Consider the following 21,026-nt stretch of genomic DNA (forward strand, 5'->3'; position numbering starts at 1 on the left):
CTGCTTGAACAAAGTGTGACCTCGGCTATGTCCCATATGACAGACAAACAGTGAATCTGACTGCCGTAATTCAGTGGTCAGTTGAATATAACACTTTAGCGCTCGCACTGGGAACAGCAGGCTCGTACTCAACCTCTGCTTATCCTCCTGAGTTGGGGGCTCAAAGCTGACAGACTGAGGGGCTGGTTTGTATAAGACGAAAAAAAGGTCTCTGGGAGAAATGAAGGGTTCTGTCATAAAGTTAGCCCTGTGTTCCCAGAACTCTAGTGTAGGCACTCTCAGCTTACTGATAAGGTGTGCAACTCCCCTCCTCATCTAGCCGATGCCATGGCTAAGAGGAAAGCTGTTTTCATAGACAGCCACCTCAATTCAGACCACTCTAGGGGTTCAATCATCATGCCATCTACCCTATTATGCATGACTGAGATGGCAGCTATATATAACTTGATGGTGGAGGCTGCAAGGTCTCCATCAAGACAGGACTGGAGAAAGCTGAGGATTTCCGGTATGGAACAGCGTGTTGGTTCCTGATTTTGTGCTTGGCACCAATCAGAAAAAAGCTTCCATCTGTTAGCGTACAATGCATTGATAGAAGGTGCACGGGAGTTGTGGATGGTCTGTACAACTGCTGGATCACACAGCCTTAATAATGGCTCTGGCCAGAGGCCAGACCCAAAGTTGCAGCCGGGGTGGGTTCTGGTGCCAGATTCGACCCTCCAGCTGTGAGAGCAGATCTTTCCTCACAGGGAGGCACCAAGGCTCCCTGTACAGTAATCTGCATAATATTGAGAAACGACCCTTTCCCTGGCCATTTGGGGACTACAAGTAGCACCTTGTGATTGCCCCCAAGGATCCTGTCTAGGGTGGGGCAGCATCAATGGTAGTGGAGGGAAAGCATAAAGCAGTCAATTTGGCCATGCATTTGCTAGTGCATCTTGGCCCAAGGGGCTTGTTGGTTCCCCCAGTGAAAACCAAAGGGGACAGTGTGTCGTTAACAGTGAGGCGAAAAGGTGCACCTCTGCCCTGTCATATCTGTGCCAGATTGCTTGCACTACTTCGGGGTGCAGCTTCCATTCGCCAGGGTGGGGGATGTGCAGTGATAGGAAATATGCAGCTGTGTTTTGAGTGCCTGGTAAGTGCATTGCCCTCAGGCTCAATAGGTGAGACACTGTCTTTTTTTGCGATAATAAAATAAGTTGAATGGAATCCACTGTTCTGTAAAACGCTGCCTAATTGCTCAATGGCACCTTTCTTCAGGAGAGCCCAGACCTCCTGGCATAGGGCCAGAGCCTTCTTCGTGTCCTTGATTAAGGCCATTTGGACTCCATGGAACCTCGGTGGTCGACGTGTAAATTGAATGTTGTAGTCCTGTGACAGGGTTGATACAACCCAGGGGTCTGACGTAAACGCTTTACAGCACCTGAGCTGCTGGCTATTGAAGCACCCGACCGCGGGAGTGGTATGGTCATTGTCTACTCCCTCACCCCTTATAATTTCTGGAGGGGCGGCAGCCAGCAGTCTGGCCTTGCTGTGCGAAGCGAGGGGGCTGGGTGGGGGCTGGCTGACGAAACCTCTCTGGCCTTTGTGCTCTTGGCTGGGTAGTCAGAATTTTATATCTACTGAGCCTTATGTTACAATAGAGGGTTTCTATCTAGCGGGGTGTTCACAGCGCAGACTAGCAAATTGTTGTCTGGCCTGTATAACCTGTAGACTGTGCTCCAGGGCTTGCTGTGCAGCAGGGCTGAACAATTCCCCAGGAATGACAGGAAGAGAGTGGAGGGCTCTCCTGCAGGGTTCCAAAAGTGGAGACTGGGCCAGCAATATTTGCCGTCGAGTGAGGGTTAATAAAGACATTTGCCTACCCAACTCCCTGGTCATATAGGTGAATGCCTGCAAAGAAGCGTCACTCAGGCTCTGGGCCGAAGGGTCATCCTCTGAAGCCATGGAATTCCCAATACCTCCCATACGTGCTGCTGTGTCATAGCTTCTCACAATAAAGTCATCTGTCAACCGGCACTGTGGCTGGGGACAGCGTGCATTGAGTCGAAATGCTTCATCAGGCGATAGCACAAGGGCGGCAACAGCCGGCTCTATATTAGGCGTGCGGGCAAGGCCAGGGCTGGATGCATCCTGCATATTAGCAAGTGCTCTACAGTCTGTTGGGAGATGAGAGAAACGTCTGGGGTCTGCCCAGCACCTCTGTAGCTCCTCGATATATGGTGCTGAGGGAGGGACACAGAGAGCTGCGGACCGAGAGGTCTTCCTGGAAAAAAAAACGCTCTGAGGAATCACCTGGACAGGTGCTGCATCTAACCACAGACATGCCAAGGCCATTTTTACCACAGGTCTGACTGGTCTCCGAGCCCTTCTGTGTACTGTGGCTCATCCCCTGAGAATTGAGATGAGATGAATGGGAGCTTTCACCTGCCCCCTCCTTGTCATAACCTCCATCGATAACTAGGCTCTCTGAGGCCCTAGTGGAGAGTACATCCTCTTCCTGGATTTCAAAGGCTGGTGACCGTATTAGAGGCAGCATCTTGGGAGGAGTCTTCAGTGCGGCTGCAGCAGAACCACTAGCAGGCTTTGCACTAGGTGGTTGCAAATTAAGGAGGAGAGATTTAATCTTTGCAAACTCAGATGCCAAGGTGTCTACCTTCTGGGCTAGGGGATCTGCCTTTCTGCATTTACCCTTACCAGGGGCCCCCTCGTAAATCGGTCTTTCGCCGCTTTTGAGAGCTAGGAGACATGGCCTGCGTAGGATATGGTTGAATGCCTAACATGCATGCCCTCTCAGTCCCTCTCAGTCAGTCCCTCTCTTAAGTGGTCAACCCCCAGGCAAGGGGGACATCTCTTATGGCCATCCTCTAGTTCAAGAGGGGCCAGGCAATCAATACATGTCATAAACATGGGTACCACGTGGTTTTCTGTGTGGGAACACTTTGCCAGGTGGCAACTGAAAACTAAAGAGAGAAATATATTCCCTTTGCAATATCTCTGTATGGTAACACAGCTTAGATCACTGAGATGCAATATGGTGCAGTTAAGAGCAACACACTCTTTCACTGTAACTAATAAAGAAATCCACGAACTAAATCACGGGGACAAAAACAATCACCCATATCAATCAACCCCAATGAGGGTTGTTGTGTTGCCTGTCCTACCAACAACAGGTCAGTTATAAAACTGAAACAATGCAAATATTGGGGAATGATCCCTCTATGATCACTATGCACTATGATGCAATATGGTGCCGTTAAGCACGAACGCACCATAGCCAATAATTAAACAAATTCATAAACTAAATCATGGGGATGGAAAACAGTTCAATGAAGCCCATTGTGTGTTGCTAACCGACAGTGCGTCAAAAAATGAAACTACCAAAGTCGTGGGGAATAACTCCATGATGTGTGTAAGCGGAAAACTACGGGAGGAGATTCCAACCTGACTTCAGTTATTTAGTGTCATGGACACTGATCATGGACTGTAAACTGCTGATTGACGAATTAGTGTGCCCACTCCTAAACAGCGTTGATAGCATAGTTCACTTACCTCTTGCTGGATAGCGCACTATCTGAAGTTACTCAATCACAAAAAAGGCTAGCCGCAGTCTTTGGAAGACGAAAGTTCGTAGCTCCAACCCTACTTCGAGTTAAAAGACTACCAGCGGTGCCTGCACTCCTGAAACCTGCTTACCAATTCAAGAAGATAACAAGAGGTCACTTTTGGGGTGAACGTGCCTTTAGTACCGGGGCAAAAGGCATATGTCACCCAGGTCACAGGTGACGTTGTTGATACAAACACTCGACCTGCATGTACACGTGATGGACATCCAGATGCTGAAAGCAGTCAGTAGAAATGAAATAGAACTTTGTTTTCAAGATGCTGTACAGAATAGTCTGTATTCTTCAAAACATGTAATTGTATTAACTACTTTTTATTGCTTCAGTTAATGCACTTTTTCCATTAGTTAAAAAAATATTTTTTGTCAAATATCTCTGATGCATGTATTTATTTTTTATTTCTCCAGGCTCATAATGTGTGTGTGTGTGTGTTTGTCTAAAGGGCCTGGCTCATCTGCACGCCCACCATGTCATCCACAGAGATATTAAAGGCCAAAACGTGCTGCTGACTGAAAATGCAGAAGTCAAACTGGGTAAGCAGAAGTGTTTCATATCAGTGCTCTCGTGCTATGCTTACCCAGTATGCTCCACTACAGGAAACTTCAGCACAACAAAGCATCAAAAGTTCAGATGTTTCAGGTTCAGGATGGTTTACCTCAAAACTAACGGAATTTGACATTTATTTTAATAACGAACATAACCTGGAATTCATTCTGGAGTGAAATCACCTTTGTGAAATCCATGATATTATAATTGGTCACACTGCTTATAGCTGTTATAAATGATAATTGGAACTAAACTGTGTCGTGGACGTTCAACAACATTACAGTGAGGGAAAAAAGTATTTGATCCCCTGCTGATTTTGTACGTTTGCCCACTGACAAAGAAATGATCAGTCTATAATTTTAATGGTAGTTGTATTTGAACAGTGAGAGACAGAATAACAACAAAAAAATCCAGAAAAACGCATGTCAAAAATTTTATAAATTAATTTGCATTTTAATGAGGGAAATAAATATTTGACCCCTCTGCAAAACATGACTTAGTACTTGGTTTAAAAACCCTTGTTGGCAATCACAGAGGTCAGACGTTTCTTGTAGTTGGCCACCAGGTTTGCACACATCTCAGGAGCGATTTTGTCCCACTCCTCTTTGCAGATCTTCTCCAAATCATTAAGGTTTCGAGGCTGACGTTTGGCAACTCGAACCTTCAGCTCTCTCCACAGATTTTCTATGGGATTAAGGTCTGGAGACTGGCTAGGCCACTCCAGGACCTTAATGTGCTTCTTCTTGAGCCACTCCTTTGTTGCCTTGGCCGTGTGTTTTGGGTCATTGTCATGCTGGAATACCCATCCACGACCCATTTTCAATGCCCTGGCTGAGGGAAGGAGGTTTTCACCCAAGATTTGACGGTACATGGCCCCGTCCATCGTCCCTTTGATGCGGTGAAGTTGTCCTGTCCCCTTAGCAGAAAAAAACCCCCAAAGCATAATGTTTCCACCTCCATGTTTGACGGTGAGGATGGTGTTCTTGGGGTCATAGGCAGCATTCCTCCTCCTCCAAACACGGCGAGTTGAGTTGATGCCAAAGAGCTCCATTTTGGTCTCATCTAACCTCAACACTTTCACCCAGTTGTCCTCTGAATCATTCAGATGTTCATTGGCAAACTTCAGACGGGCATGTATATGTGCTTTCTTGAGCAGCGGACCTTGCGCGCGCTGCAGAATTTCAGTCCTTCACGGCGTAGTGTGTTACCAATTGTTTTCTTGGTGACTATGGTCCCAGCTGCCTTGAGATCATTGACAAGATCCTCCCGTGTAGTTCTGGGCTGATTCCTCACTGTTCTCATGATCAATGCAACTCCACGAGGTGAGATCTTGCATGGAGCCCCAGGCCGAGGGAGATCGACAGTTCTTTTGTGCTTCTTCCATTTGCGAATAATCGCACCAACTTCAATTCAATTCAATTCAATTTTATTTGTATAGCGCTTTTTACAATAGACATTGTCTCAAAGCAGCTTTACAGAAATATCAACACGGTATACAGATATTAAAGCTGTGAATTTATCCCAACTGAGCAAGCCACTGAGTGGCGACGGTGGCAAGGAAAAACTCCCTAAGATGTTTTAAGAGGAAGAAACCTTGAGAGGAACCCGACTCAGAAGGGAACCCATCCTCATCTGGGTAACAACAGATATTGTGAAAAAGTTCATTATGGATTTATATGAAGTCTGTATGGCGTTAAGAGCAGCCGTAGTCCCAGCAGTCTGGAATTAAAGAAGATTTGAGCTCCATCCAGAGGCAGAAAGGATCTGGATCTCTAGTATCTCCATAAATTCGTGTGGGGCTCGCCGAAAGGAGAGAGGGAGAAAGTAGAACAGAATCTAGTCAGGGTAGGCTTGAGTAAACAAATACGTTTTAAGCTTAGACTTAAACACTGAGACTGTGTCTGAGTCCCGAACACTAATAGGAAGACTGTTCCATAACTGTGGGGCCCTATAAGAGAAAGCTCTTCCCCCTGCTGTAGCCTTCACTATTCGAGGTACCGTCAGATAGCCTGCATCTTTTGATCTAAGTAGGCGTGGCGGATCATATAAAACCAAAAGGTCGCTTAGATATTGTGGCGCGAGACCATTTAGTGCTTTATAGGTTAATAAGAGTATTTTATAATTAATGCGAGATTTTACTGGGAGCCAATGCAGTATTGATAATATCGGTGTGATATGGTCGTATCTTCTAGTTCTAGTTAGGACTCTAGCAGCTGCATTCTGGACTAATTGGAGCTTATTTATATTCCTACTGGAACATCCAGACAGTATGGCATTACAATAATCTAATCTAGAGGTGACGAATGCATGAACTAGTATTTCCGCATCATGTAGTGACAATATGTTTCTTATTTTAGAAATATTTCTGAGATGAAAGAAGGCTATCCTAGTAATATTATCTACATGAGCATCAAATGATAGGCTGGAGTCAATAATCACTCCAAGGTCTTTAACTGCTGCACATGATGAAACAGAAAGACCATCCAGAGTAACCATGTGATCAGAAAGAACACTTCTAGCTACACGTGGGCCTAATAAAAGTATTTCTGTTTTATCAGAATTAAGCAGAAGGAAGTTAATTAACATCCAATGTCTAATGTCCTTTACACAATCCTCAACTTTACTAAGCTTATGTCTGTCCTCTGGCTTCGGTGAAACATACAACTGTGTATCATCAGCATAACAGTGGAAGCTAATTCCATGTTTACGAATAATTTGACCTAGGGGTAGCATATATAAAGTAAAGAGCAGTGGGCCTAAAACAGAACCCTGTGGAACTCCAAAAGTAACCTCAGTACGCATGGAGAATTCACCATTTACATCAACGAACTGATAACGATCGGTGAGATAAGACAACTGTTGTCCCCTTCTCACCAAGCTGCTTGGCAATGGTCTTGTAGCCCATTCCAGACTTGTGTAGGTCTACAATCTTGTCCCTGACATCCTTGGAGAGCTCTTTGGTCTTGGCCATGGTGGAGAGTTTGGAATCTGATTGATTGATTGCTTCTGTGGACAGGTGTCTTTTATACAGGTAACAAACTGATATTAGGAGCACTCCCTTTAAGAGTCTTCTCCTAATCTCAGCTCGTTACCTGTATAAAAGACACCTGGGAGCCAGAAATCTTTCTGATTGAGAGGGGGTCAAATACTTTTTTCCCTCATTAAAATGCAAATTAATTGATAAAATTTTTGACATGCGTTTTTCTGGATTTTTTTGTTGTTATTCTGTCTCTCACTGTTCAAATACAACTACCATTAAAATTATAGACTGGTCATTTCTTTGTCAGTGGGCAAACGTACAAAATCAGCAGGGGATCAAATACTTTTTTCCCTCACTGTATATATAGCATAAACTGTTTTAAAAAAACATGACATTGCTAATTAATAAATTCAAAATGGTAATTGTTGGCATAACAGGAGTAAAAACATCCAGGAAATGCTGTTATAGGAAAATAATTAACTCTGCTTAGCATTGAGCCACATCACACCATCCCACTCACCAATATTTTACAGTTTTGTATGTAACAGTTTTCTACTTGATACTGTATTGTTGGAAATATATTAGATGTTAACTTAAAACATAAATCTAAAATATTTTACTTTTCTAAGTATTATTTTACTTTATCACCAGGGCTGTAACTAAATACCAGTGCCACCCTAGCATGAAGCATGGCCACCCCAGTAATATATTATTATTATTATTATTATTATTATTATTATTATTATTATTATTGCTGCACTAATCAAGGTTGTGATTTGAAACCAAATGACTTGGTAAAGCTCACTGTGATAGGCTAGTTTGAATGAAAACAGGACACTCACTACGATGTCTACTGGGGAATGTAAAAAGGTTATTTCATCTTTGTGCGATGGAAAAGAATAACAAAGTTTAGTAACACAGAAGTGAACTGTTTCCTGGTCCTGACCACAATAAACAAACAGGTGAGCCAGACTTTTTGTTGCCATGAAGGATGGTTATTATTTGGAAGCATAATGTTTGATTTCTTTAGTTTATCGGCTACCATTAGCTAAAGCTTTCAAATGTATAATTTTGTTGTACTGTAGGAGTAACTTAGTTACGTTGCCATGAACCATGCAGAGTTGGAGTTGGCATTTTAATACCATCCACTGAGCAAAACAGGCAACGTATCGGTAACAGAGCGATGTAAGAAAGACATGAATCAAAAGTGTCAAATAAATTTTAATCCAGAAATGCAATTAAACAGCAGGCTTAGAATAGTCATTTAAAAGACTGGTGATGTTTTAATAAAACTAGAATAATTAGAAGCAACGGGAAGAAGTGGGGATTGTGTTCAGGTGGGTGTAGGACAGAGTTCCAGGCGCTGTGAACTTGGGCATGAGTCATGTGTCCATAGCAGAAGTGGTTAGCAATTGTGGAAAATGGGGTTTGTGTTGAGAGTGAAGATCTCATGATGTATGTTAGCTACGAATTTTATGAAGCTTGACAAGAAACAAATGTTGCTTAGGTGTGTGCTTTTTATGTTTGATGCTGATTGTACTCGGGCTGTACACAAACAGGGAAAGTCACATGATTTTATTTTCTACAGATGGAGATTTGTGATATTTATCCCACCCTCAATTGCCACCCCAATAGATTCACTGGGTCTAACCTATAGCCACCCCATTGTGAAAGGTCTGGCTGCGCCCATGTTTATCACCATATCGTTTATTTACGTAATTACTAGGCTGGGTAAAAAAAATCGATTCTCCAATTTTAATCAATCTTCAATTTAACGATAAGATATTGATTTGGGAAATTGTCCCATCGATTCTTAATGCATGAGAGGATATGAATATCTCTCGTCCTGAAGATGTTGCCATCTTTCAAGTTTTGAATTTTGAAAACGGTTTTATTTATTAAACATGTTTTAAGTTGTTAATGAATGTCAATGTTACACATTTACAGTGTTATTTTGTTGTTGTTGTTGTTGTTTTTTTTCCCCGAGTAATGTGCATTGTGCAGTTTGTGCTTACCTTGTGGGCATTGTATGCACATTTATGATTTCTTTTTACAATGTTTGTTACTCAAAGTAAAAGTAAAAAGTAATTAAACATAATTGTGTGGGCCCTATTGTTAATGTAAATGTGTATTTCAGTAATATAAGGAGGAGAGTTTCGGTTACCAGCATTTATACTAAAACATAGATTCCATATCTGCAAAACTAACATTTTAAATGAAATATTGATAATCAAAATCATGTAAATAAGAATCGAATCACCAAATTGCTCGCAATACCCAGCCTTAGTAATTACCCAAAATCACTGAACTAATCCTTTAGAAACCCACATTTCTGTGCTTGAGTCACACTGGCCTCTGGAATACTTCATGGGTGAATGGAAATAATGGTGTGAATAATTTGCTAATCCCACTGCTTGCTTGTTTCAGTGGATTTTGGTGTGAGTGCTCAGCTGGACCGCACCGTGGGACGCAGGAATACCTTCATTGGCACGCCGTACTGGATGGCACCCGAGGTCATCGCCTGCGACGAAAACCCTGACGCTACCTACGACTACCGGGTAAGAAGCACACTTCGTCTGTATGCACACACACACCTTACATCTGGCGCACACACCTTTTAATTTGGATTTGGAATTCAGAAAGCCCAGCTGAAAGTTTTAGTTCGGGTGGGAATCTTTGGTGCTGGTGAGAAACTCTGCTTTCTGTCCGCTCCAGTGAACTGAATGAATCCATTTCTTTCTTTCTTTCTTTGTTTTGGTGCACATTTCTATTATGATTAGAAATAATCTTGGCATTGTGTGGGCTCGCTTTATAGGACACTGAAAATTTTGCAACATATAATCCGATCATTTTGGAACTGATGTGTACACACACACGCACACCGGATTCATGGCTCAGAAAGCTTTTATGATCACTGCTTGCTCACTCAGTGCATCAGTACATGATTCTAAGCTGAATTTTTCCACTAATCGCAAAACATCTCTCTCTTTCTCCATTTCATCCAGAGCGACTTGTGGTCCTGTGGTATCACGGCTATAGAGATGGCTGAAGGAGCACCGCGTAAGTGCAGTTAGCTCAATTCTGCAGGCCTCTGTGTTTTCTCTCTTTCCTTCCTTGTCTCTGCAGCTTTCTGTCAAATGCTCCTCTGTAAAACTGCATCATCTACTGTATAAACTGTTAATGCCTTGTGAAAAATCAAACTGGGTAACACTTTAGGATCAGGGTTGTTAATTGAGATTGTAATAACACGTTAGTGATATAAGCGTATCTTGTTCGTGTAGTTATGTCGTGGAGAGTTTTAGAATGTCTCGTTAGGCAGCTAGAGGATCTTTTAAATACTGTTACTGGACTACTGATTGAATTAAAGTCCACATGTGAACAAAGTCTTCAGATCTTGATCAGTGAATGAATGTTTCTTGTAAATGTGCCTTGCTTTTTCTTTTGGCCGGTAGCGCTGTGTGACATGCACCCGATGCGAGCGCTCTTCCTCATTCCCAGAAACCCTCCACCCAGGCTCAAGTCCAAGAAATGGTGAGTGTGCTGCATATCGGTCGAACACCAGTTTATGCTGCATTCAGTTCAGTACCAGGTCAGTACAACAGTGCTGAGATTAATAATGATTGTGAGTGAGTGCCAGTGAGTAAAACATACTGTGTTAATAAACATCACAGCATGGTTTAGAAAAGGTTTAGGCAGTTATCACGGTATGATTATTTTCAAACTGCACATTCCTGCCTGTAGCTGGGACTGGGACGCTTATGGCAGGGGTTCTCATGAACCCATTTTAAGAGCCACTTTATTTAACACAGGAGTGTGCTGTATTAGATGCAGCACTGCTGTGGTCGGGTGTTAAATGATGACCTAATGAGCATTGCCAAATTGCATCAATAAACTAGGGTAATGACATTTTGAATAGTAAACAATAAACAGCTTACATTTTTCCGTAAGTCAGACTTACTTAGAACACCATAGATCACCATAGTTAATACTGGAGTCACAACCTCAAGTTTGAGAACAAATGACTTTTTGGTCTGAAAGGTTAGAGCAGCGGTGTCAAACGTTGTTTTCCCCAACACAATGAAGGACTTTATCAGGGGGAAAAGTGGAAGGTTTTAGACTATTCAAGTCAAACACCAGACCTTTACCCAGATGCGCAGCATTTCACCTGCCGAAGAGGAGATTGAAGGGAGAAACTCCCCTGAAACAACTGAAAGAAGCTGTGGTAAAAGCCTGAAAACAGCATAACAAAAGAAGAAACCAACAATTTGGTGATGTCAATGAGTCGCAGGCTTGATACGGGTATTTCACCCAACTATTAAGTGTTAATTGCTTGAATTTACCGTAAAACAAATTTTTCCTATTATTTTGCTCACTTAAAAAATGGGAGGTCTGCCAACAAATGAGCCATGTTCAAGTTTCTTTAAAAAAAAAAAATAGATGTAAATATTGAAACTCTGGTCTATCGTCTCCTATTCATCTTTTGATCTCAAACCCAAATATTTTCAGTGTATAGCAGAAACAACAGAACTGGCCTTGTTGCTCCAATACTTTCGGAGGGAACTGTAGATCCTGTTTAGCCCAACTCCAATGTTTGAGGCTTGCTACCAAGCATTTCGCTGCAATTAATATGTTGTGTATATCTCAATGTACCAAATACTAACTTGAATTTAAATATTTGAAAAAAAGAGTATGTCTGTTATTCCACTAGGGGGCGGATTAGAGCCACTGTCACAATGTGCTAATGATTTCATTCTTCATTGGAAAGCTAAAAACCTGTTGCTGTAACCATGCCTGTTTCCAAATGAACCAGTTTAGAGAATACTTATGCAGTTTTTCTTTTTTTTTTTTTATAAATAAAGTTTTTTTTCTTGGTTTCTTTGGTAGAACTTCAATGGACAAACAAAAATTGAAACCAAGAAAAACAGTTAGAATAAAACACATGGGTAGTCTTTCATCAGTTATTCTCAGTCAGCAACTTCCTACATCATCCAACACAGAATGGCTTCTCTTACACTTGCTTAACTTCATCAGTTTGGAGCTTTTTATTTGAATGTAGAAATTTTCCTTTTTTTTCCCCCATGACAATAATCCATTTACAGGACAAGAGCTACCTGTCTGTTCCTAGAATATCCCTACTCATTGTTTGTACTTCCTTCTGAAATGGTTGTATAACTGAGCAAATGGTTTTCCACAGTGTCTCCAGCAAAGGCCTAGGTCTATTGACCCTACTTGGATCACTTGCACTTTAGTGGTCGTGAAGAATCTCATTTCCTTTCTTTTCCCCATTCCTATTTAATAAACATTGTATTATGTGCTTTCGATTCTTGGATGCCTGTAGAGGGCTGATACGAATTTTCTACTGCTATTGGTTCAATAGACATTGTAATAAACACTCTAGCATTATTTATAACAAACCTAGAAATAGGAATAGATGACTGGATATTTCTAAAACTTCCCTTGTTGATGTATAGTATAGAGACAGGACCATGAATCCCCCATCTCCTCCTTTCTTTTGCTCATTGAAGTGCCTTAAATCGAACTCTTTTAGTGAATCCCAACTGAATCTATTAGTTTTCAGGTGAATCTTGAAATAAGGTTGTCCCACTCACTAAACTGTTTCTGTGGGACCTCCACTGGTAGGGTTTGGAATCTACAGAGTAGACTGACATTGATTTTTTTACGGTTTCTGGGTCTAGTGGGAGAAAAGTCCATGTGTCTCTGTCTTTCTTTTTATTGCTTGGGTAGCAGGGCCACAGTTGCTCTCATATTGTGTAGTTATATCTCTGGGTGAAGTCAGCCTTAAATATTCCAAATGACTGGAGTCCGGTTTCTAAGCATTTCTCTCCTGTAGCGTCAGTGTATAAAACTTAAGAATATTTAGCTTGCATCCTGAATGATTTCCAGATGTTTCATGGGTAGCATTATTTTTTAAAAAAAATACATATACATTTTTTATAATAAAAAAAAGACTAACTCATCTTTTATTTCTTATCTCTTACGTTCATCCCGCCTTATATATAATGTATATTATTCCTGATCACTGCAAGGCTCTTGGTTACTGATTGGAAGGTCAGGGGTTCAAGCCTCTGCACTGACAAGCTGCCACTGTTGGACCCTTAACCCGCTCTGCTCCAGGGGTGCTGTATCATGGCTGACCCTGCACTCTGACCCCAGCTTCCTAACATGCTCAGATATGTGAAAAAAAAGAATTTCTCTGTGCTGTAATGTGTATGTGACTAATAAAGACTCATTATCATTATTGCCTGAGCTAACGATTTTGTAAGACGAGTGAACAGGGCAGGAGAAAACAGGCAGAAAACGATACTGACTTTAATATTATTGAATATTTTGTGTTTGTTCATGATACAATCTCTATTGACTCCATTTCAGTTCAGTCTGAAAAGTCGTAACTTCTGTCTTGTTTCCTTTTTCTCAGGTCTATTAGACTCTTTTATGTTGACTAGTTTTACTAAGAAATGTCTTTTTAAAAACTGAATATAAATTTTTGATTCACTCTGCAAACATTTTGGGATTTCTATGCATTTCACGATTGCCACAATAGGCAACAAATAGGGTTACTGCGACTGCATCTTCATTTAAGTCTCCCTCGGCTTTTATTTAATATTTTCTCTGTGTGTCTGTTGAATCCTTCTCTTTTTCAGGTCCAAGAAGTTCTTTAACTTTATTGAAAGCTGTCTGGTGAAGAACTACACTCAGAGGCCGACCACGGAGCAGCTGCTGAAGCACCCGTTCATCCGAGACCAGCCGAACGAGAGACAAGTGCGCATCCAGCTCAAAGATCACATCGACCGCACCCGCAAGAAGAGGGGAGAGAAGGGTGTGTATACACACGGTGTGTGTCTGCCTGTGTGTGTTGATTCTGTGTAATATTCTGTGCTTGTTCTTTGCGATTTTAGATGAAACTGAGTATGAATACAGTGGCAGTGAGGAAGAGGAGGAGGAAGCTCCAGAACAGGAGGGAGAACCAAGGTACTGTCTCCCACACACCACACCTATTCACTTGATCTGGTTGTATTTACATACTCATATGCATGTTTTTGTGACTATCAGCATGATTGAACTGATCGGTGTTGTGTGTTATTAACACAGCACTCGAGAAGTCTGGAAAAAAGTAAATTATAGACCATCCGCATGGGACATTTACTTTAATGGGGCATCTTTTAATAGAATTGTTGTATAATTGAGTTCAACCAACAATTATCAAGGGTAATTACTGTGTGTGTGCGGCAGTAGAGCAAAAGTATGTGCACCCTTGACTAGGGCTGGGCGATAAAATGTTTATCGGTATTTATCGATGGTACATTTATCGGAAACGATAGAAAAAATGTTCGGTATAACGCTTGATAAAATGTAAACAGACATGAAGTTTGGTTGCATGAACAACCCTCAAGTGTGCGCCATCCCTGGATCATAAACAGCTTATAATATGCCTTGATAAAGGAGTGTGCTATGAGTGACAAGCAAACCGCCAATAGCAAGCTGCGTATCTGTGGGTTTAGGTTGCTCCATCGCCATGTGACATCAGAACACGTAAACACGTGAAAATGAGTTCAGAGCCTGCCGAGGAGATTGTGAATAAAAAAGGACGTGGCAGTTATTTTGGTTTCTTTTCATTTGACCAACATCAGAACACCGATGTGTGTGAGCTTTGCAAAAAAAAAAAACAACAAAAAAAAAAACGGCTCGGCCAAGTACAGAGAAACAAGCTGCGAGAGACTTGTAGTGCGCATGCACAGTGCTCTGCACATGTACAGTGCGTGTGACTCTGAACAGTGTGCAAGGGAGAAAGGTGACATTTTGCCGCTTTTTTGTTTTCTGTTAAAATGTCAGCTTTGCTCTGTCCTCAGAGCAGGAGTTCAACTCGTCAGATGCGGACCTCTGCACAGTGTTATCCGGAAGTAAGTGTTGAAGTGGTAGTTATATACGAGACTAGGCTAACTATGCTAACAGGCTGAGCACAAACCAGAGCACCAGGAGTCTCATTCTGCACTATAATGCGATGTTGATCCCCCTTAAAGTTTGCCTTTTACATTGCACACATTTTGTAACATTTGATTTATTAAGTTCAAGACTTTCTCTAGCACTTGTTTAATCTTCATGTAAGATATTAGAGAAGATTTTTGTTTAAATTCTCTTTTTTTTTGACTGTTAAAGCTAAAATTATTTGTTGTCCGCCTTAATGAAGTGGGTAAATTAAAAATACAGTGGTTGAATTCAAACCTTTTTTTTTCTACTGGTCTTTGTTTAAAAAAAAGATTCAAATTTGTCAGTAATTATCGAAACCGAATGATATGAAGCATTATCGAGTGATACGTTTTTGAGCTCTACCGTCCAGCCCTACCCCTGACCATCACACCCAGATGTGGTTCTTCCCCAAACTGTTGCCACAAAGTTGGAGGCACACAATTGTATAGAACGTCTCTGTATGCTGTAGCATTACAATTTCCCTTCACTGGAACTAAGAGGCCCAAACCTGTTCCAGCATGACAATGCAATGCCCCTGTGCACAAAACGAGCTCCATGAAGACATGGTGTGTGAAGGTTGTAGTGGAAGAACTGGAGTGTCCTGCACAAGAGAGTCCCAACCTCACTGAACACCTTTGGGATGAACTGGAACTGGAGTCGCCTCACCATACATCAGTGCCTGACCTCGTTAACGCTCTTGTAACTGAATGAACACAAATCCCCACAGCCATGCTCCAAAATCTAGTGGAAAACCTTCCTACAAGAGTGGAGCTTATTATAACAGTGAAAGGGGAATAAATCTGAAATGGGATGTTCAACAAGCACATATGGGTCAGATGGACAGGTGTCCACATATTTTAGCTCTGCCAAGTTGAGACGCTCTAAAACTGAGTAGCTCAGCTGACTGTGTGTAAAATGCACGGTTGTATCTTAAGGCCAGCCTTTGACAGTGATGCATCTGAACAGATCTGATTGTTGGTGAATATAACAAAATACTATTATATTCCTACTAAAGTAAACTGACTCATTCAGAAAGCCATGAGGTGCAGAGCTCTGTGTCGTCTTTACACAGGAGTAGAAACGGACGTTTCTCTAGAATTTGCAGAAGAACAACAAGCAATTAAATAAGGAAGTAAAATGTTACTTTTCAATGTTTCATGAGTTTTTCATAGTTCAGCAGAAAGTTTTCAGAATTCTATAAATGATACCTAAAATTGTCCACTTTGTTGGTGCAGCCAGGCTAACACCTCTAATAAGTACAGTTCTACTGCTTACGTAAATTTAAGCATTATGTTGTTGACCTCAACAATCTCTCTCTCTCTTAATCTGAAACAAGTAGTGTAGTTGTTGCACTCTTGACAAAAACATGATTTTAAAATGAAGGAAAACTTCACCCAGAAGCACATAAAATATGTTTATCTTGAAATATTTGTGACGTGTTGAGTGATTCTGGTGTTAAATTTTTGGCTGGTGCTGTGTTTTCATTATACCTCTGAGTTCCAGGGAGACGTTGCTAATGAGGCTAGAATGAAGCTCAATAGGAGACATTGTTTCTACATAAAAAGGAGAGACCACATAACGCATAACAGTTAGGTTTCTCTTTTAACTCCTAAAAACAACAGCGCAAGGGCTTCTTTTCTCACTCACTGTTTTCTCAATGCTCTGTGAAGAGGATGGTTTGAGTGGTCAAAAAATCTCCAAGGATGACAGGAGAGTTGTAGAAGTTAGTTGCGTCTTGGGGTCACTATCAGAAAGACACCTTGTAAAAATTTTATACATGTAAGAGTGGTGAGGTGAAAACCACTGCTAACCCAGAAGAACATTAAGGCTCATCTGAATTTTTGCCAAAACACACCTTGATGATCCTCAAACCTTTGGGAGAATATTCTGTGGACTGATGAGTCGAAAGTGGAACTGTTAGTCCAGAATGCAGCTGCTAGAGTCCTAACTAGAACTAGAAGATACGACCACATCACACCGATATTATCAATACTGCATTGGCTCCCAGTAAAATCTCGCATTAATTATAAAATACTTTTATTAACCTATAAAGCACTAAATGGTCTCGCGCCACAATATCTAAGCGACCTTTTGGTTTTATATGATCCGCCACGCCTACTTAGGTCAAAAGATGCAGGCTATCTGACGATACCTCGAATAGTGAAGGCTACAGCAGGGGGAAGAGCTTTCTCTTATAGAGCCCCACAGTTATGGAACAGTCTTCCTATTAGTGTTCGGGACTCAGACACAGTCTCAGTGTTTAAGTCTAAGCTTAAAACGTATTTGTTTACTCAAGCCCACCCTGACTAGATTCTGTTCTACTACTTCGCAGTCATAATTATCTTTTTTCTCAATCTCTCCTTTCGCCGAGCCCCACACGAATTTATGGAGATACTAGAGATCCAGATCCTTTCTGCCTCTGGATGGAGCTCAAATCTTCTTTAATTCCAGACTGCTGGGACTACGGCTGCTCCTAACGCCATACAGACTTCATATAAATCGATAATGAACTTTTTCACACTAACTGTTGTTAGTCAGATGAGGATGGGTTCCCTTCTGAGTCGGGTTCCTCTCAAGGTTTCTTCCTCTTAAAACATCTTAGGGAGTTTTTCCTTGCCACCGTCGCCACTCAGTGGCTTGCTCAGTTGGGATAAATTCGCACCTTTAATATCTGTATACCATGTTGATATTTCTGTAAAGCTGCTTTGAGACAATGTCTATTGTAAAAAGCGCTATACAAATAAAATTGAATTGAATTGAATTGAATTTGGAAGGCAGGGGTCCTGTTACATCTGGCGTAAACCAAACAAAGAATTCCACAAAAAGAACATCATACCTGTGGTCAAGCATGGTGGTGGAAGTGTGATGGTGTGGAGATGCTTTGCTACTTCAGGGTCTGGACAACTTGCAGTAATTGAGGGAAACATGAATTCTGCTCTCTACCAGAATCCTAAAGGATTCGAAGGAGTCGAAACTGAAGTGCAACTGGATTATATAGTAAGACAATAATCCAAATCATAGGAGTAAGTCCTAGTCCTAGAAGTAAGTGAAAGACTGATCTGCAGTTATCAGAAGTGTTTGGTTGCAGATATTGCTCTAAAGTTGGCACAACCAGATTTTAGTTTAAGGGGGCACTTAGTTTTTCATATTGGTAATAGGTATTGGAAAAAAATTTTTTTTGCATCAATAAATAAATAACTTATGTATTTATGTAACTTGTGTGTGTTGTATGTTTGCTCAGGTTGCGTTTGTTTCATGTTGTATTGTGTTTGAAGATCTAAAACTATTTAGTATGAGAGAGAACAAAAACAGAAGAAATCAGGATCAATACATTTTCACAGCTGTGTACATACATGCATATAGTTGAAAGTCACACATTGATTATAAATATTGCTTTGCAAGTCATTGAAGGTGGATTGAGGACTGTTTTTTTGTGTGTGTGTGCTCCTGTAGCTAGGCTAATGTCTCTCTCTTACAACAGCTCCATTGTGAATGTGCCGGGTGAGTCGACCCTGCGGCGGGACTTTATTCGTCTGCAGCAGGAGAACAAGGAACGCTCGGAGGCACTGAGGAGGCAGCAGCTCCTGCAGGAACAGCAACTTCGTGAGCAGGAGGAGTACAAACGCCAACTGCTGGCCGAGCGCCAGAAACGTATCGAGCAGCAGAAGGAGCAACGGAGGAGGCTTGAGGAGGTATGGGAGGAGTGCCAGAGAAACGGGACAATCCGTTGTCTTGTTCTAGTCGCCTTTGTTATAACGTGCAGGTTTCTTGCTATAGTACATGTACGGTGCATATTTCCTCGTCTTTTTGTCTCTCACTTTGTCCCCCTCTGCTGGCTCTTTACAGCAACAGAGGCGTGAGCGAGAGATGAGGAGGCAGCAGGAGAGAGAGCAGCGGCGACGCGAGCAGGAAGAGAAGAGACGTCTAGAGGAGATCGAACGCAGACGCAAGGAAGAGGAAGAGCGCAGGAGAGCCGAGGAGGAGAAAAGGAGAGCAGACCGTGAACAGGTGAAGGTCTCACTGCAACAACTGTTAACATGCCGTTCTGACAAGAACTTTACTGACATGAGCACAGGCACGTGTCACAGGTTTGGACTGTGATAACATAATAACTCATGTAAGGCTCAGTTAAATCAGCTGAAACATGCAAGCTTATCACGGCTGTTCGCTGTACATCTGGAATTGCATTGAACCAATAAGATTGCGAGCCTCAAGATCCTGAAGCTTTTGGCCAGAAAAGATTAGAAAGCATCAGATGGTCCATGACCTGTGAGTGCTTCATTTAAGGGTGAATACTGTTGGTGGCTTTTTCTTTTTTATTTTATTTAAAAAAAAAAAAAAAAAACAGAAGAGCAAGTGTTCTGACATCTAATGAGCATTTATACATACTTAATACTGTCTTTTAATCTGAGAATTACAGCATAGAGAACCAAGAAGAAGAAAGCAGAGTACCGGATGCACTTGTTTATTAGTTCTGATATTACGATCAACACTTGTACCACCTGTTTAATAGGTGTTGCTTTGTGGACAAATAGTTTACCATTATTCTCTTGGTGCTGATGATGGAAAATGTATGTAAATAATAATCCTGGGTAAGCTATGAAAGGGGGATTTTATTTATTTATTTATTTATGAGATTCTAAATCTTCAGCAAAATCTCAAACTCATTATTGGTTCAGTGTAAAGATTACGATTAATCAAAAAGGTTATGACTTGTGTGGAGTATTGGATTACCTGAATGCACTGGTGTGAGGCATACAGCAGAAATTACTGAAACAAATGCTTGTCTCCTCTGAAAAACAGTGTTGTTTTTACAGTATAGTGTCCCGGTCACTATACTGGGGCATTGGGGCCCCACACAGACCACAAGGTGAGCACCACCTGCTGACTTCACTAATACCACTTCCAGCAGCAACCTTAGTTTTCTCCAGGAGATCTCCCATCCAGGTACTGGCCAGGCTCAACCCTGCTTAGCTTTAGTGGGACACCAGGCAAGAACTGCAGGTTGATCAGGTCCTGTTGTTGGGATGGTGAGGAGGCTCCAGTTCCAGTTCATCCCAAAGGTATTCAGTGGGGTTGTGGTCAGGGCGCTGTGCAGGACACTCGGGTTCTTCCACCTTCTTCCAGCCTTCACACACCATGTCTGCATGGAGCTTGCTTTGTGCACAGGTGCATTGTCATGCTGGAACATTTTTGAGCCTCTTTGTTCCAGTGAAGGGAAATTATAATGCAACAGCTTACACAGACATTCTACACAATTGTGTGCTTCTAACTTTGTGGCCACAGTTTGGGGAAGAACCACATACGGGTGTGATGTATGAGTGAGAGTTCTGTCATGACAGGGATTGGGATGGAGCATGGAAAGAAAATGGCAGCTTTACAGTTTCTTGCAGCCTTATTACATAAAGATCACTTGCAGTTCTTGTTGTACTCTTTTTCCCACCGACGAATGGCTCAGATCTCCTCCCAAATCTCGTCCGCTTCACCGTTTAAAGAAGCATTTCTTTAGGCATAAGATCACTACTATTATACTGCTGCTGGAGTATCAATAATCTGACTTGGAGAACGTGTTATCGGACAGTCTGCTGTACAGGGTGCCTAAAACCTCAGGAACCAATGAGAGTAAAACTACATGTACTTAATTTTATATTTATTATTTACAACATATGCTTTACATGTTCACCCTTACGCCCTACACCTTTTCTCAGCCTCTTTATCGTGTTTTTGCTGATTTTGCTCGACATATTACCATTGGGTTCCTGACTTTTCAGACACCCTGTACAAGTCTGCCAAGATTTTGTCATCATTAGATCTGAGAATGTGAAATCCAAACCGGCCTTTCAGGCCAAAATCAGAATAAATTATAAATGCTTTTTTAAAATTATTTATTTATT

General features: G+C 41.6%; 1 protein-coding gene across 6 annotated transcripts in view; it reads left to right on the forward strand.

The window, feature by feature from the left end:
• The window catches only part of map4k4 (mitogen-activated protein kinase kinase kinase kinase 4), an 82,597-nt gene that overhangs the window by 36,530 nt on the left and 25,041 nt on the right, over positions 1–21,026 (forward strand). For all 6 annotated transcript variants that reach the window (XR_008396540.1, XR_008396539.1, XM_017470064.3 and 3 more), the window contains exons 6-13: positions 4,063–4,153; positions 9,574–9,704; positions 10,152–10,206; positions 10,599–10,677; positions 13,809–13,984; positions 14,064–14,136; positions 18,614–18,824; positions 18,979–19,140. Coding sequence is in view for 4 of the 6 variants with exons in the window: in XM_017470064.3 (XP_017325553.1) it covers positions 4,063–4,153; positions 9,574–9,704; positions 10,152–10,206; positions 10,599–10,677; positions 13,809–13,984; positions 14,064–14,136; positions 18,614–18,824; positions 18,979–19,140 (978 nt within the window). In the remaining 2 variants the exon portion in view is untranslated. The remainder of the gene's footprint in view (positions 1–4,062; positions 4,154–9,573; positions 9,705–10,151; positions 10,207–10,598; positions 10,678–13,808; positions 13,985–14,063; positions 14,137–18,613; positions 18,825–18,978; positions 19,141–21,026) is intronic.

This window comes from Ictalurus punctatus, chromosome 6, assembly GCF_001660625.3.
Source record: "Ictalurus punctatus breed USDA103 chromosome 6, Coco_2.0, whole genome shotgun sequence".
Lineage (NCBI taxonomy): Eukaryota > Metazoa > Chordata > Actinopteri > Siluriformes > Ictaluridae > Ictalurus > Ictalurus punctatus.